We start from the raw sequence: 17,963 nt of genomic DNA, 5'->3' as shown, positions 1-17,963 counted from the left end.
CTTATATTGCAGCCAACACTGACAATCACGCTAGGTCTTGTTTTAGGGGAAACAGGGTAACACCACCCTCTCCCTAGACTGATAATGGGGGAAAATGGTCGGTAAGCTGCAATATATTACATTTTCAATTTGGAATGTAATACTACTTAAAACAACAAGGTGCTCAAGCTTTAAAATTTGAATGGCCACTTTTTTAGGTATAATTTAATTGTACTTAATGTCTGCAATTTTAGGTTTGGCTGTCCTGATTCAAGCTTAACTCCAAGAAAACAGCTAAAAACACAGTTGAAATAAATATAAGGGAGAAGATTTACCTGGCAAAGGATTTGCATTTCTGTCAATTTGGTCCTAATATATAAGCAGGCCAAACATTATACAATTTTCCTGCTGATCCAGTCAAATTTTGATTCGTCTATTGCTGGCCTTACACAGTACAGTCCTGTTAGGGCAGGGCAGAAGACAATTACAGGTTTTATCATTTCCCCAGCCAGTGACACAGGGAAGTAAGGCACTGATGAGCCTATTCTCACTGTTACTCCTCTGTGAGCACATTCACTATTATCCTATGAGCACCACAGCACAACTGATTGGCTTTTTGTGCTACTTCGTCCTCTCTGAGTTCTGCTGTCCAGTAGACTGCAAGATCAAATCTAGGTAGTTACACTGCTTGCAGTTACAGAAAGTGTGTAATTACTTATTTATTAATAAAGAAAAGCATTGATTTCTGTCTTTTATACAGTATCTTTCTGGATTTCAGCTTTTAGCCAGAAAATGAATGCCAGCAATAAAGCTTTTTATACTATAAGGTCCAAATTACTTTTAGTTTATGATCTATGTGTATTTGGATGTTGGCGTAAAAAAGGGTTTTCAATCATTTTATTTGGGTTCTACTCTTTTTGTATATCTGCTGGTGTTAATTATCTTGGTGCTACTGTATATTTTTGGGATTGCACAAAGAATTCTCTATAATTCCATTATAAATCAGCAGCCCAAAACATTGAAAATTGGCACCTATGCTCATTTTTACCATCTAAATGACAGAGTGAAATGTTAACTAACTAATCTTTTAATTCTAATAACACATGAAAAGGGGAACCTCATAGTTTATCAAAAACATTTTTCATTCCATTTTTCATTTCCTGCAAATATGCTCTGTTCACATTGTCACTCCCTTGAAATTTCTTTGGAAATCCCCAATGTTAGGATGGTTTTAGCCAGATAATGGGAACAACTCTTTTAAGAGTTAGGTGAAAAATCAAATCCTAAATCACCTTTACAAACTGCAATGGCAAATTAAAAGCTACTCTCAGATTAGGCCATAAATGCTCAGCTCACTGAAATGTCTGACCACATAGTAAAGCAATATTCATACACAAAAGAAAATTGCCCATGGGACTTTACTGAGGCACAGCCACAAATATAAAATATACAAGAAATGTTATTACATAATACAGATATTACATACATTTAAAAACATATTTACCAAATATATGTGTACATGAATAACCATCAGTGAGCAAATCAAATGTTGAGTTCCAATGAAGTAGGCAATCTGCACTAACTCTTGCTACGCTTTTCACGAGATACAGATGGATATCTACAAGTAAAGACAAAATTAGGGCTGTTACTGATTAAAATGTTTGTGTTCGATTAAACGATTTATTTCTAATCGCTTAATCGACTAATTTTGATTAATTATAACGCACATACAGATCCAACTACTTTTAGCTCATCTCATTGCATTGCAACTCTGCATTAGTCAGTGCTAATTGTAGTATACACTATATACATTCACCCGACACTAGTTAGTTTCCACAATCCATGACTTAACTTCACAGTTCACACAAATATGTTTTAAATTCAAACTGCAGCACTGACGTAAGTAATTTTTTTTTCCACAGTAGCGTGACAATCCCTCCACCTCCGTTCTAAATATACACATTATGGCATGGACCCCTGTGCAAACAGGTGGTCATGCAAGTGGGTATCAAAAGGGTTAACACAGACCATAAAGTTCTCTCACGTCTCCTTAGATCTCAGCAAGGACGCCAGGTCATGGGTAGAAAGAAAAGATCTAAGTCCTCACCACTTAAGTATAAGATTACATTTTTGTGTTCAAACATAAACTACTCACATAAAGATGATAAAAACACAGCATGTAAAGCCGACAATCATGTTAGTTCTGTAGGACAGCAGCGGGTGACGTCATGTGTAGCTCCTCCTCCGTACGCGTTATGTTCAATCAGAACTTCAACGTCACCGGACTCCTCCCCCTTCCCTTTGTTAGCAGACGGAGGCACTTGGGGAAGGGGGGAGGAATCCAGTGACATCACCGGATCTCCAACGGAACTCCTTGAAGACCCGAAAGCCGGCGAAGAGGTGAGTACCGATCAAAAGAATTTTGATTGATCAAAAAAAATAATCGAGGCATTAATCTTTAATTTCCACAGCCCTAATGATAAGTGTTTAATGGGATAGGATATTCATTTTTTATATGATGATAAATATCTAATTGTTTACTTATATTTGGAGTCTACGTCCACAGTTGGTTGTGCAAACAAGGATTATGTTATTATGTTTATATGTGTATATATATATGTACATAGGCTTATGTATATATTCTTTGGAACATATCTGACTTTATGATGTACCTATTGCATAGACAACAACAGAGATCTGGTGGATCTCATATAAGAGTATACACACAGGATTGGGTCCTGCAAGGACGCTATGTTTCCCCTCTGTTTGGACTGTGGTCCCTTTAACCACTTCCCGACCAGCGAACGACGATGTACGTCGACAGAATGGCACGGGCAGGCATATTGGCGTACAGGTACGTCCAATATTCGATGCCGCCCTGCCATCGGAAGCGCGCCGCCGGCGGCGCGCTCCGCACTGGTCGGGACCCCCGTGAGTCCGGTCGCGGGACCCGCGGACTCGATCGCCGCGGGCATCCCCGCGATCGTCTCACGGAGCGGCCGAATGGAGGAAATGCTGTGTAAACAACATTTTCCCATTCTGCCTAGCAACTAGTGACGCTGATCTCTGCTCCATGTGATTGGAGCAGAGATCAGTGTACACTAAATGAAAGCCCAACCCCCCCACAGTTAGTAACACACCCCTAGGAACACTTAACCCCTACACTGCCACCCACTGGTTAACCCTTTCACTGCCAGTGTCATTTACACAGGAATCACTGCATTTATATAGCAGTGATTACTGTATAAATGACAATGGTCCCAAAAATGTGTCAAAAATGTCCGCTGGGTCCCCCACAATGTCGCAGTCACAATAAAAAACGCAGATCGCCGTCATTACTAGTAAAAAAAAAAATAATAAAAAATTATTAATAAAAATGCTATAAAACTATCCCTATTTTGTAAACGCTATAACTTTTGCGCAAACCAATCAATAATCGCTTATTGCGATTTTTTTTACCAAAAATATGTAGAAGAATACGTATCGGCCTAAACTGAGGGAAAAAAATGTTTTTTTATATATTTTTGGGGGATATTTATTATAACAAAAAGTAAAAAATAATGCGTTTTTTTCAAAATTGTAGCTCTATTTTTGTTTATAGCGCAAAAAATAAAAACCGCAGGGGTGATCAAATACCACCAAAAGAAAGCTCTATTTGTGGGAAAAAAAGGACGTCAATTTTGTTTGGGAGCCACGTCACACCACTGCGCAATTGTCAGTTAAAGCGACGCAGTGCCGAATCGCAAAAAGTGGTCTGGTCTTTGACCAGCAAATTGGTCCGGTCTGAAAGTGGTTAAGGGAACAAAAGTGGTTAACTCACCTGTCAGAGGAAGTGGGTTTAAAACAAGACAGGAAGTTGTACATGGGTGTGGAGGAGTGTAGAGAAGATGGTAGATGGTGTTTTGTGTTTGGTTTGGTTGGCAGCAACAAAAGTGGACAGCAGTGTCCGGCCTGGAAGCCTCCTGGCAGGGGAAGCTACCTGCAACAGAAATCAAGGACTGTTTGCTTGCGATAGCAATTCTGGACTTTGCAAGTCGGTGAAACTGAAATCTTTTTTGTTTGTTTTTGCTGCTATAAAGCTATTTAAGTTCAATAAACCTCCTTTTGTGTGACAAGCCTGTGTCCTGCGATCTAGCTGGTCCTCCGAACTTTACAAGTGGTGCTCGAATGCGGGCAGGACAAAGTAACAGGCGTTTTTCTTGCTATTTTTTTTGCATTGGATTTAAACTGACATTTAAAGGGACAATACAGTGAATTTATGTCCTGGGTTAAAGCCGCACAACTGCTGAAAGCTGAAACAATGGAGGAGCTAATTAAACAGCTGTCCTTGGCTAATATGCAAGCGCAGACTTGCCAGGAGGAAGCTAATCAGTGCTTAGCAACCCAGCTGGAGGTACAAAAAAACGCACCGCAATGAGGCGCTGGCTCTGCAGAAAGAAAATACTCGCCTGTTGTTGGCCCAGTTGGCAGCCCAGCAAGAGACCCAATAAGGGGTTATGCAGGCTCAGGTGGCTGCCTTAAAAGAAGCAGTGCAGCAGCTTTCTCAGGGCCGTGAACACTAAAGGCAGAAATACTGGCTCGGTTGGGGGTGACTACGGCTTTTCGGCCCAACGAGTGCACCAATGGAAGTTTCGTCCGGATCCGCCACCACGTTCTCAAATGCAAGACCTGGTGCAACTAGTAAAAAAATGGCTGCAGCCCAAAGTGTTGCCTGGCCCCCAAATTGTGGAGCGGGTCGCGCTGGACCGATACTTAAGGTCACTGCCAGACGACCTTCAATGGTGGGTCAGCCATGGAGACCCCAGAACTGTGAACCTCCTTGTCGAGATGGTGGAACGATATACAGTGGTGGAGGATCTGCTTGGCCCTACAAAGCATTAAGGGCCTAGTCCACCACGGCATTTCTGATCGATTGCCGCCCTTCGAAAGGACGTCCCCAGGAGCCCTGGATCCAACACCCCGGAAGCCCAAAAGTCACTCCCGTTACCCCCTCAGCGATCTGTTCCTGTTCAGAGAGGAGGGGATGTACAATGTTGGCGATGTCATGCCTGGGGCCATACTCGGGCCTACTGCCCATTGCAAGAAGAGCCCATGGAATGCAGGGTTCTTCGGAGGGGACCTTTTTATGCCCATAAAGCGTGTACAACACATCTTCACCTTGGAACAGGTTGTAGTAATAAATGGGGATCCCCAAGAGCCAGGTGCGAATGAGCGGTGGCCACACTTTGCAATATGTAATGAATTGCTTTACTGGGTTACCAAAGTGAGAGAAAATGTAGTAGAACAATTATTGGTACCCCAACAGCATAGACGCAAGGTTCTGGACCTGGCCCATGAGGATGTTTTAGGGGGATACCTGGGAGTTGAAAAGACGGAGGCACGGATCACCGACCGTTTTTTCTTGCCAGGCCTGAAAGCAGAGGTAAGGAGATACTGTACCTCTTGTCCCACCTGTCAGTTGACCACTCCGGAGACCCACTTCTGGAGCCCGTTGGTCCCTCTGCCCATAATTGAGGTCCCATTCGAGAGTATAGCCATGTTTATAGTGGGTCCCTTGGTAAAATCGGCTCGAGGTCACTCTTACATACTGGTGATCCTTGACTATGCCACTCGATATCCTGAGGCGCTACCCCTGCGGAATACCTCCTCTAAAGCTATTGCCTGGGAACTATTCCAGTTGTTTACACAGACTGGTTTTCCCAAAGAAATACTCACAGATCAGGGCATCCCATTTATGTCAAAGGTTATGGCTGATGTATGCAAACTGTATCGGATTAAACAGCTGCGCACATCGGTCTACCATCCCCAAACAGATGGATTGGTAGAACGTTTTAATAAGACCCATAAGTCTATGCTCAAGTGAGTGGTACAAAGGGATGGGAAAGACTGGGACTGCCTGTTACCAGCTCTCCTGTTTGTTATCCAGGAAGTGCCCCAGGCCTCCACTGGGTTTTCGCCCTTTGAATTGGTATATGGGCGGAGACCTCACGGACTACTGGACTTTGTTAAAGAAGAATGGGAAAGGGAACAAATTCAGCATAAGAGTGTTCTTGAATATGTCTCCCAAATGCAGGAACGGATCCAAAATGTGATGCCACTAGTTAAGGAATAATTACAAAAAGCCCAGGAGGCTCAACAACGGGTCTATAATAGGGCTGCCAAAATTAGGAACTTCCAAGTGGGGAATCGAGTAGCAGTGTTGATTCCCACTGTGGAAAGTAAATTCTTGGCCAGATAGCAAGGCCCTTTTGAGGTTGTAGAAAAAGTGGGAGAGGTAAATTATAGAGTCCACCAGCCGGGCAAGAGGAAACCCTATCAGATATATCATGTAAACTTCTTAAAGCCCTGGACAGACAGGGAACCTGTGACCTCCCTGGCTAGTGCAAAACTTGAGCCTCGAGTTGGGGTAGAGAGTGTCCAAGTAGCAAATACCCTGTCTAAAACCCAAAGTCAGCAGGCAAAGGAGTGCTTGCAGAGAAATAAATAAACATTTTCAGACTTGCCAGGGCTCACTAGTGTCATAGAGCATGATATTATCATGGAACCAGGAGTCAAAGTTTTTGTCCGGCCCTACGGCATCCCAGAGGCTCAAAGAAAGGCCATTTCAGAGGAAGTGAAGAAGATGTTAGACCTGGGGATTATTGAAGAATCGCAGAGTGAGTGGTCAAGCCCGATTGTGTTGGTACTGAAGCCCAACGGGACTCTGCGATTCTGCAATGATTTCCGGAAACTTAATGAAGTTTCACTGTTTGATGCCTACCCTATGCCCCGGGTAGATGAGCTTATTGAGAGACTAGGTCCAGCCAGGTATATCACTACATTAGACCTTACCAAGGGGTATTGGCAAATCCCGTTGACTAAGGCTGAAAGAGAGAAAAATGCTTTTTCTACCCCAGAGGGGAGTTTTCAGTACAAAAGAATGCCTTTTTGGATTGCAAACTGCTCCAGCCACCTTCCAGAGAGCAATGGATAAGATTGTACGACCTCACCGGGAGTATGCCTCAGTGTACTTGGACGATATAGTCATTTTTAGCAAAGACTGGGAATCACATTTGCCCAAAGTTCAAGCAGTGCTGGACTCTCTTTGGAAGGAGGGGTTTACAATAAATCCTGAAAAATGTGCTTTGGGAATGGAGGAGGTGAAATACCTGGGTTATATCATGGGTAGAGGGGTAGTGAAACCTCAGGTCAACAAGATAGAGGCTATACAGAATTGGCCCCGCCCCCTCACAAAAAAGCAGGTACCTGCATTCCTGGGCATGGTGGGATACTACAGGAGGTTTGTACCCAACTTTGCCATGTTGGCGGCTCCATTGACCGATCTGACAAAGGGTCGGAAATCAGTCTTGGTGGAGTGGAATGCAGACGCTTAGAAGGCTTTTTTTGGAGCTCAAGTTGGCACTGTGCCAACACCCTGTCCTGGTAGCACCCAATTTTTCAAAAGAGTTTGTTGTCCAGACTGATGCTTCCCGATGTAGGATTGGGAGCGGTGTTGTCACGGGTTATTAATGGTGAGGAACACTCGGTAGTCCTCCTCAGCAGGAAGTTGACACCAGCGGAGAAAAACGACACTATAATTGAACGAGAGTATCTGGCCATTAAGTGGGCTCTGGAATCCCTCAGATATTACCTTTTGGGGAGGAAGTTTAGGCTGGTTTCTGATCATGCCCCTTTGACATGGCTGAAACAAGGAAAAGGGACTAATGCCAGGGTTACTTGGTGGTTCCTGGCACTCCAGGAATTGAAATTTGTAGTGGAGCATAGGCCCGGGAGACTGCATCAAAATGCAGATGCCCTCTCCTGAGTCCATTGCTTGAGCTCCACTGTTGCCTCCACCTCCTTGGCGTTGGGGCACGAGGGGGGGGGGGGGTGCTATGTACAGGACGCCATGGCTGGGTCCTGGAAGGACGCTATGTTTCCCCTCTGTTTGGACAGTGGTCCCTTTAAGGGAACAAAAGTGGTTAACTCACCAGTCAGAGGAAGTGGGTTTAAAACAAGACAGGAAGTTGTATATGGGTGTGGAGGAGTGTAGAGGATATATACATATATACATATATATACAGATTTTTTTTTTAATTAATATTTTTTATTAAAGTTTACATTTTTATCAAGACAAATGACAGAAATTATGACTAAATAACAGATCAGTTACAGTATTTAGATACATAGATAATAGTATCCAAAAATAATAAAAAATATAATATAAAGAAAACCATATTAATTATCTCTATTATAATAGGGATAATAAAGATAACGATCAGGAGGTTATTAATACATCCATTGTGGAGACAATACACAAAAGTAATATAAATATTATCTTCATATATTTATATACTGCCAATTCAAGTAATTCAAAGAAGATGAACCTAAATATATTCCCGAACACCCCTATGGGTGCTAAACTGTGTTCGAGCTAGTAATACAAAACAAAGATTAAAATATTAGAGTGGGGTAAGTAATTTTTTAATTCAAGTTACCTAGGAACCAAGAACTCGTGCAGTGTTTTGGGGACTAGCCCATTTTAACCATGGCTGCCATATTTTATGAGTATGTTTTTTTTGTGAGGCAGAAGAGCTAGAATTGATTCATAAATGTAATGAGTTTGAGTCGATTCTATCACTTCTTTAATGGAAGGAGGATCGGGATTTTTCCAGTTCCTCGTTATACTGATCCTGGCTGACAGCAAAATATGTGTAAACACATTTCTAAACTGGATAGGATATCGATCAAGATCGATGGATAATAGAGCCAGTGAGGGATTTGGAGGAATGACTGTTTTGGTAATTTCAGACATAACTTGAAAGATTTATTCCCAATACTTCCCAAGTTTAGGGCATGTCCAAAATGTATGTAACATATCTCCAACATTTGTCGTCAAATGTGCCGTTGAATTTAGATATTTTCTCAGGAGTAAGATACCAGCGTTGAGTCAATTTAATGGATACTTCCCATAATGTAGAGCAGCATGTGGCTTTATATGTGGTGTTACAAGCTTTTTCCCATTGGTCAACTATATAGGTGTATCCTAAGTCTTCTTCCCATCTAATTAAAGGGATAGTCTTTGTAAACACACTTTTTTGTTGAAGAAGATTATAGAAAAGAGAGATCCTTTTTGTTGATGTATGGGGATCTTAAGGAAGGACCAAGCCGATTGGGGAACATTATAGGTCCATGATGGGAGGTTGGAAATGCAATTCTTAGTTCGGATGTAGAGGAATAAATCTGAATTTGGCAATTTAAATTTCTTTTGAAGTGTAGGAAATGGTTTGATCACCCCATTATCAAGTAGATCAGATAGATATTTAATTACCTTCTCTATCCATGGTGTAAATGAGGTTGTCTTCATGAAATTATGTAGAGTATTTAGTGGAATTTGGACTTTGGTAGGAAGAGGGTGTGAGGAAGTTAGATGCAGAAATCTAACCCAGGATTTAAGTGTTGCTAATATTGTTGGGAAGATGCGAGAAGGTACCTTGGCTCCAAGTGCCATGGAAGGAATCCATATTGATAGATTATTTCCTGGGATCTTAGCAGTTTCCATCTTCCCCCAAATTGTAGATGGAGGAGATAGAAACCATTCCTTAGACTGTGTGAGAACCGAGGCTAAATAATAATCTTGGAAATCCACATACCCTGTTCCCCCAGCTTGTGTCACAGATCAGATGCGGAGCTGATCTGTGTCTCACCTTTACTGCAGTGGGTCGGCTGGCATCTGTTGTCCACTGTCAGGTGTTCAGCTCTGTGCACTCGGCAGCTATGGGCGTCAACGCCCTTCACCTGTTGCCTGATATATGTTTCCTTCCTGCTACTTCCTGTCCAGCCCCTCATGTGCTTCTCTATTTAAATCCCTTCCTAACTTGCTGCCATTGCTTGAGCAACGTTTGTTCTGAAGCTCCCCTGTGTAACCTGTTTTACCTGACTTTTCGTGAACTGATCTTCTGTGTACCGACCCGACTTGTTCTGATTACGTTGTCTGCAGCTCGCCCTGACCTTGGCTCACTACCTGGCTTTCCTTGCTTCATCCATCCATCCTTGTCTACAGTGTCTTCTGGTACTTCCCTAGCGAGCAGGGTGAACCCGGAGGTCGTGACCTGGGGCCAGCACGCAGGTAAGTCGAAACCTTCGTGAAAGGGTCACTGGCGGAACACCGGCTGACTCTTAGATTCCACGCCCTGGGGGATCCCGTGTCACCTGCTTGCCTGTGGGTTCGCTGTAAGTAGTACCGTGACAGTTTGCTCAAGCCATGAGCGTCTCTGAGAATCGGCCATTGACCGACGATCCAATGCAACATCTAGTTCAGAGACTTAACTCCCAGCAAGCTAATCAAGAGCAAATAATGCTGGTTCTCCAAAATGTGTCAGTTGATTCCTCTCCTCTCCCAGGCCTACCTTCTGCTCCCAGTCTGGCCACAACTTTCATTAAGGAGATCTTTCGTCTTCATGGGATGCCTTCCCATATCGTCTCTGACAGAGGAGTTCAATTTACTGCCCGGTTTTGGAGAGCCTTGGCCAGCTCCTTTGGGATTAAATTGGATTTTTCATCTGCCTTTCATCCTCAGTCCAATGGGCAAACGGAACGTGTCAATCAAAATGTAGAACATTTTCTCAGTGCTTTCATTTCTGCTCACCAAGATGACTGGGTGGACCTTTTGCCCTGGGCAGAGTTTGCCTTAAACCATCACGCCAATGCCAGTTCTGGGAAATTTCCTTTCTTCACAGTTTATGGGCAGCATCCATCTGTTCCCTTTCCTGTTCCCATTTCTCCTGTGGTACCAGCAGCAGCCGAGACCCAAAGGTCCTTCAACTCAATCTGGAAAGAAGTCTCTTCATCTTGCTGCTTCCAGGCATAAAACGGCGGCAGTTCCTGCCTGGCGATAGAGTTTGGCTCTCTACCAATCACATCCGACTCCGGGTACCCTCGATGAAATTTGTTCCTCGCTTCATTGGTCCATTTCCTATTCTCCGCCAGATCAATTCAGTGGCTTTCAAGTTCTGTCTACCCTCTCATCTCAGGATATCCAACACCTTCCATGTCTCCCTGCTCCGGCCACTGGTCCTCAATCGCTTTTCTCACACTTCTTCTCACCCCGCTCCTGTGGCAGATACCTCGGATCAGTATGAGATTAAAGTAATATTGGACTCTAAGTACTCCCGGGGGAGGTTATTCTATCTCATTGATTGGAAAGGCTATGGTCCAGAGGAGAGGTCTTGGGTCCCTGCCACGGTTGTCTCTGCCCCACGTCTGGTGACCAGATTCCATCAGAAATTTCACTCCAAGCCAGCCCCCCGACGTGTAGGGAGGCCTCGTAAGGGGGGGGGACTGTCACAGATCAGCTGCGGAGCTGATCTGTGTCTCACCTTTACTGCAGTGGGTTGGCTGGCATCTGTTGTCCACTGTAAGGTTTTCAGCTCTGAGCACTCTGCAGCTATGGTCGTCGACGCCCTTCCCCTGCTGCCTGATATATGTTTCCTTCCTGCTACTTCCTTTCCAGCCCCTCATGTGCTTCTCTATTTAAATCCCTTCCTAACTTGCTACCATTGCTTGAGCAACATTTGTTCTGAAGCTCTCCTGTATAAACTGTTTTACCTGACTTCTCGTGAACTGATCTTCTGTGTACCGACCCGGCTTGTTCTGATTGCGTTGTCTGCAGCCCGCCCTGACCTTGGCTCACTACCTGGCTTTCCTTGCTTCATCCATCCTTGTCTACACTGTCTTTTGGTACTTCCCTAGCGAGCAGGGTGAACCCGGGGGTCGTGACCTGGGGTCAGCACGCAGCTAAGTCCAAACCTTCATGAGAGGGTCACTGGCGGAACACCGGCTGACTCTTATATTCCACGCCCTGGGGGATCCCGTGTCACCTGCTCGCCTGTGGGTTCGCTGTAAGTAGTACTGTGACAGCTTGATGTTTCTTCACTAAGTTTGAATGAGCACATCTAGATTTTTTTACCCTGCCAGATGAATCTAGAAAACTGAGTCTGAAGGGATTGCAAAAATTTTTACGGAATTGGAATCGGGAGAGTTCTAAAAAAATATCAAAGTTGTGGAAGGTGAAGCATTTTAAAAGTGGAATATAATTATATTGGAACAGTGTTTTACATGAATTTGATAATTGAATACCCAAATATTTAATTGGACTTTCAGTCCATGTATAAGCCCTTGTACACACGGTCGGAGATTCCGACGGAATGTGTCCTATCGGACCGTTTTGTCGGATATTCCGACTGTGTGTGGTCTGCATCGGACTGTTTCCATCTGAATATCCGGCGGACCAAGTTTTCCAACTTGTCGGTAAAATTTTCCGACAAAATGCTCCTATACTCCGAACATGTGTAGCCTACTCCGTTGGACAAAGTGCCACGCATGCTCAGATCAAATTCCTAGACCAAAGCTATTGGCTACTAGCCTGAACGTAGTCCCGTCGTAACGAAATGACGTCATCACGTTATGTACAACCGGATTTTCCGACAATTTAGTCCGACCGTGTGTATGCAACATCACTTCCAGACCTATTCCGGAATTAATCCATCGGAATTACTCCGACGGATTTGGTTGTCGGAATCTCCGATCGTGTGTACAAGGGCTAAGGGAATTTTAATTTAAGATGTTTAGTAGTATTTTCATCTATCCCCAAGTTCAATATACAAGATTTATTTGCGTTAAGCATGTAATAAGAAACTTTGCTGAACATATTTAGTGTTTCCTGAATTTCCGGTAAGGATTTCACAGGATCAGTAATCATAAGAACAACATCATCTGCAAAAAGGTTGATTTTATGTTCTTGTTCAGCAATGGTAACTCCTAGAATTTTTTTGTTGGACCTAATACTCTCAGCTAGGGGTTCAATAACAAGGTTAAAAATTAGGGGGGATAAGGGGCATCCTTGTCGTGTACCATTTGTTATTGGGAATGGAGGAGATAAAGAATCCGTAGTATACACTCGAGCTGAGGGGACAGAGTACAGGGCTAATATTGCTTTGTTGATTTGACCCGTTAAGCCAAATTTAGTCAGAACTGATGACAGATATCCCCAATGAACTCTATCAAACGTTTTTTCAGCGTCAAGCGACAGAAACAGGGATGGCGATTTGGTGAGTTCTACATGGTGTATTATATTTATCATTCTTCTAGTAGCATCCGATGCTTCTCTTTCTTTGGTGAAACCCGATTGATCTCTATGGATAAGAGAGGGTAACAAACTATCTAGTCTTTTGGCTATAAGTTTTGCATAAATTTTAACATATAAATTGAGTAAGGAAATTGGTCTAAAATTTTTAGGTGAAGATGGTTCCTTATCTGGTTTTGGAATAGTTACAACACGAGCATTCAGCATTTCATTGGGAAATGATGAAGAATTGGCTGCTAAATTATAAATGTCACATAGTATAGGTGCTAGAGTACTTTGAATTTTTTTTTAAATATTCCCCTGTAAAGCCATCTGGACCAGGTGATTTCAAGTTAGGAAGAATACGGATAGTTTGTAGAATTTCAGGGATAGTAAAGAGAGAATTGAGAAATTCTAATTGTTGTGGGGAAATAGATGGAAGTTTGACACTCTCCAAAAAGGTGTCAATCTCCTCCTGAGAAGGTTGATGGGTATCGCCATCGTTCTTAATGTTATATAAATCATTATAATATGAGCTAAATGCTTCAGCTATTGAAGAAGGCTTAAGCAATTTTTTATTAGTGTGAGGATGGTAGAGGAATGGAATTTTAGTCTTAGATCGATAACCTTTAATGCGTAATGCCATTGTTTTCCCTGCTTTGTTCCCTGTTGCATAAGTGGTAGCTCTGAATTTTTTATAGGATTTCTCATGTGTCTCTAGAAGTAGGGTTCTTAATTCATTACGTAACTGGAAAATTTGTGTTTTAATCAAAGGAGAAGGATCATTTTTATTGTATTTCTCAGCTTTGGCTATCTCCTTAGTAAGTTCATCCATTCTCTGAGTTCTCTTTCTTTTAGCTTTAGAACCTAATTGCATAAACACCCCTCTCATAACAGCTTTATGAGCATTCCATAATATCATTGGGTCAGATATAGACGTCGAATTAATTGAAAATAATTCAATAAGGTGTTGTTGGAGTGTTGTGGAGTAATTTTCATTTTGGAGAATATAGTTATTAGCTCTCCATATATATGAATTTGTTTGGGATGATGTGGTTGTTATAGACATGCTAATGGAAGCGTGATCCGACCACGTGGCCATATGTATATGGGAGGATGAAATCTTGTCAAGCAGCCATTTATCTGTCAAGAATAAGTCAATTCTGGAGTAGGTATTGTGCCGTGGTGACAAATATGTGTAATCCCTTTCATTAGCATGTCCACATCTCCACACATCAAATAAGTTGTTCGAAGTTATGAACTTATCAAGGGGAGAAGCATAGCGTTTGGACTTAGCAGAAGAATCCATATCATTGTTTGGAATCAAATTGGAATCTCCACATATCAGGAGGTGTCCTTTTTGAACTTTCTTCACCTCCTCTATAGTTTTTTTTTAATGAAATGCATTTCCTCATATTCGGAGCATAAATAGATACAAGGGTGTATTGAATATTGTTAATGGTACAAATCAAAAAAATATAGCGACCTTCAGGGTCAGTGATACAATTATATAATTGAAATGTAATAGTATCTCTAATAGCTATTAACACCCCTCTTTGTTTTTTAGAGAATTTTGTTTGAAAAATATGAGGAAAATGTTTATGTTGACATTTGGGAGATGTATCTTTAGCAAAATGTGTCTCTTGAACACATAATATGTCACAATTAAAGGATAAGGCAGACCTCCATATAGAGGTTCGTTTCGCTGGGTGAACCAGTCCCCTTGCATTTAGGGACAATATTTTGAAAGACATATTAATATATATCAAAATTAGATGTTACTATAATTCTATATATTCCTAAAAGAATATGCTCTAGTTTCTATAACGCTTAAACTAAATATCTAAGTATTTGTTATATGATCAGTTCACAGTTACTATTAAATCATGCACACAACAATGTAGATTTTTTTTTCAAACCTATGAAAAAACGAGTTATTACTCTATTAGTTGGGTATTTGGCAATATATATTGCAAGAGGAAAAAAAAAATGTAATTAATTTAAAAAAATAAATAAATAAAAAAAGGAGAGAAGAAAAAAAATAAAGTAAAGAAAAAAATATTTTCCAAGAGTCAGCAGTAATCCACTCAAAGGAATGCTGACCAAGATAGGGGGTGAAGTTCAAGTAGTAAGGTATTGAGCATCAAACCAGACCGTATATGTCAGTAATGCATATGAGTTAACAGGCAGGAGTAGTTCATTTGTATTTAATTCTATTTTGTTCACGTTTTTGCCCAAAGTGGAACAAATTTGGTTTTTCCTTCAAGGCAGGGATGTTATGTGGAAGATCAACTATAATACCCCATGTTTGGAGTAATTGCATGCCATCTTCAATGGTAGATATAGCAAAATGTTTCCCGTTGTAAGTGGTCAAGATAGTGGCTGGATGTCTCCATTTGTATGTGATCTTATGATTAGATAATGCATTTGTTACAGTTTTGAGCTGTCTTCTCATTTGTAGTGTAAATTGCGAGAGATCTGTGAATAATTGTATATCTGAGTATGGTGGTGGCAGAGTAGTTAGCACCCTCACTTTGGAGAGAATCTGCTCTTTAGATGGATCAAAATGAATTTGCAGAGTAACATCTCTGGGAATTGATTCTTCTAGATGTTTTGGTTTGGGAATTCTATGAATATGATCGATTGTAAGTTCAATCTGCGATAATTCTGGCAATAATGTAGAAAATAGTGTATTTGCATAGTTACGTAAGTTCATAGGTAGAACTGACTCTGGTATTCCTCTAATTTTAATGTTGTTTTGACGTGAGTGGTCCTCAAGATCTGCCAATTTCATCTTGACCCACATGGAATCATCTTTTTGTTCTGTACATGCATCCACTAGCTCATTCACTGTTTCAGTGCATTCCTCCATTTTGTTTTCAACGTATTGCAGTCTACCATCCATATGTTTCATATCAAGACAGAATTTATGAATCATGGAGGATAGATTAGATATAATAGATGATTGTAATGACACAAGCATTTCTTTCATAGTGGTATCTAGTATTGGCTGACCTGATGTTGGGAAAGCAGCTATAGATGTCTGTAATGAGGAAATAGCATTATCACTATGCAGAGCTGTGTTCACAGTATCAGCTGCCTGACAAGATGAATCCAGCTTCATTCGCGATTTTGCGGGTCCCTGAGATGTTGGGGATAGTTGAGAGGAGCCATTAGAATATGAGGATGATAATTCCTCATTCATTTCAGGTGGATGGCTATCAGAAAGGTTTGTGTGAGTTTTATTATTTTTCCTCACAGCTCCGACGGCGCCATCTTGGATTTTAGTCAGCTCACTGCTCTGTTTAAATGTAAATAATGACAGCTTTTTTGGTCCCCTTTCTTGTTCTCTTTTGCAAGAAATTATTGCCCCTACTGTCCCAGGAGTACTGCAGAGTATTTAGGTATGTTTTTAGAGGAGAATACCTGCCTGTCTTTTGCTGTTAAACGGCCGGCCGTGGAGAGCTCTAGGCTTAAGCAGCCATCTTCTTCAGCGCGCAAGCCACGCCCCCAAAAAAGATTTTTTTAAAAGAAAATGTTGGCTTACTGAAAAATGTGTCTATGTACAGTATAGTATGAACTCAGTACTTGGTCTGGGCTCCTTTTGCATGAATTAATGCATCAATGCAACATGGCATGGAGGCGATCAGCCTGTGGCACTGCTGAGGTGTTGTGGAAGCCCAGGTTGCTGTGAGTCCTTCAGCTCATCTGCATTGTTGGGTCTTCCTCCCTTCTCTATGGGGTTTAGGTCAGGTGTGTTTGCTTGCCAATTAAGCACAGTGATACCATAATCATTAAACCAGGCATTGGTACTTTTGGCAGTGGGGACAGGTGCCAAGTCCTGCTGGAAAATGAAATCAGCATTTCATTAAACCAGGCATTGGCACTTTTGGCAGTGGGGACAGGTGCCAAGTCCTGCTGGAAAATGAAATCAGCATTTCCATAAAGCTGGTCAGCAGAGGGCAGCCGACTTTGGACTTGATAAAAACACAGTGGACCAACACCAGCAGATGACATGGCTCCCCAAATTATCATGGACTGTGGAAAATGTTGCATTTCATTTGAAAATCAGGGTCCCATAGTCTGGAGGGAGAGTGGAGAGATACAGAATCCAAGTTGCATAAGGTCTAGTGTGAAGTTTCCCCAATCCGTGATGATTTGAGGAGCCATGTCATCTGCTGGTGTTGGTCCACTGTATAAAACCTTTTTTTTTTTTACTTATATAATATTCAAACTTTCTGAGATATTGAATTTTGCGTTTTCACTAGCTGTAAGCCGTAATCAGCAAAATTAAAAGAAAGAAATGCTTGAAATATATCACTCTATGTGTAACACATTTATATAATATATATGAATTTCACTTTATGAATTGAATCACTGAAATGTGTACACTGGTCTAAATCATTTGGTGGAGGGGGGATTATGGTGTGGGCTTATACCAAGACATTTTAAACAATGTCATGCTCTTTCCTGTTCCAACGTGACTACGCACAAGTGCACCTATTAAGGTCCATAAAGACATGGATGAGTGAGTTTGGGGTGGAGGAACTTGACTGGCCTTCACAGAGTCCTGACCTCAACCCAATATATAACACCTTTGAGATGAATTTAAGTGGAGACTGTGAGCCAGGCCTTCTCGTCCAACATGAGTGCCTGACCTCAAAAATGTGCTTCTGGAAGAATGGTCAAAAATTTCCCATAGACACACTCCTAAACCTTGTGAACAGCATTCCCAGAAGAGTTGAAGCTGTTATAGCTGCAAAGGATGGGCCAACTCAATACTGAACCCTACGGACTAAGACTGGGATGCCATTAAAGTTCATGTGCGTGTAAAGGCAGGTTTACTGATACTTTTGGTAATATAGTGTATATACAGTGTGTG

General features: G+C 41.8%; 1 protein-coding gene across 2 annotated transcripts in view; it reads right to left on the bottom strand.

The window, feature by feature from the left end:
* Nucleotides 1–1,379: 1,379 nt before the first annotated feature.
* LOC143996476 (acyl-CoA dehydrogenase family member 11-like) overlaps nucleotides 1,380–17,963 on the bottom strand; it is a 116,333-nt gene continuing 99,749 nt past the window's right edge. For both annotated transcript variants that reach the window (XM_077491538.1, XM_077491535.1), the window contains one exon: nucleotides 1,380–1,597. In XM_077491538.1, coding sequence (XP_077347664.1) covers nucleotides 1,558–1,597 — 40 coding nt within the window. In that variant the 3' untranslated portion in view covers nucleotides 1,380–1,557. The remainder of the gene's footprint in view (nucleotides 1,598–17,963) is intronic.

The sequence above is a fragment of the Lithobates pipiens genome, unplaced genomic scaffold (assembly GCF_037356315.1).
Source record: "Lithobates pipiens isolate NorthernLeopardFrog02 unplaced genomic scaffold, aLitPip1_a1.2 Scaffold_19, whole genome shotgun sequence".
Lineage (NCBI taxonomy): Eukaryota > Metazoa > Chordata > Amphibia > Anura > Ranidae > Lithobates > Lithobates pipiens.
Note: the sequence above shows the minus strand (reverse complement) of the source record. Positions and strands in the feature narration are given on the sequence as shown.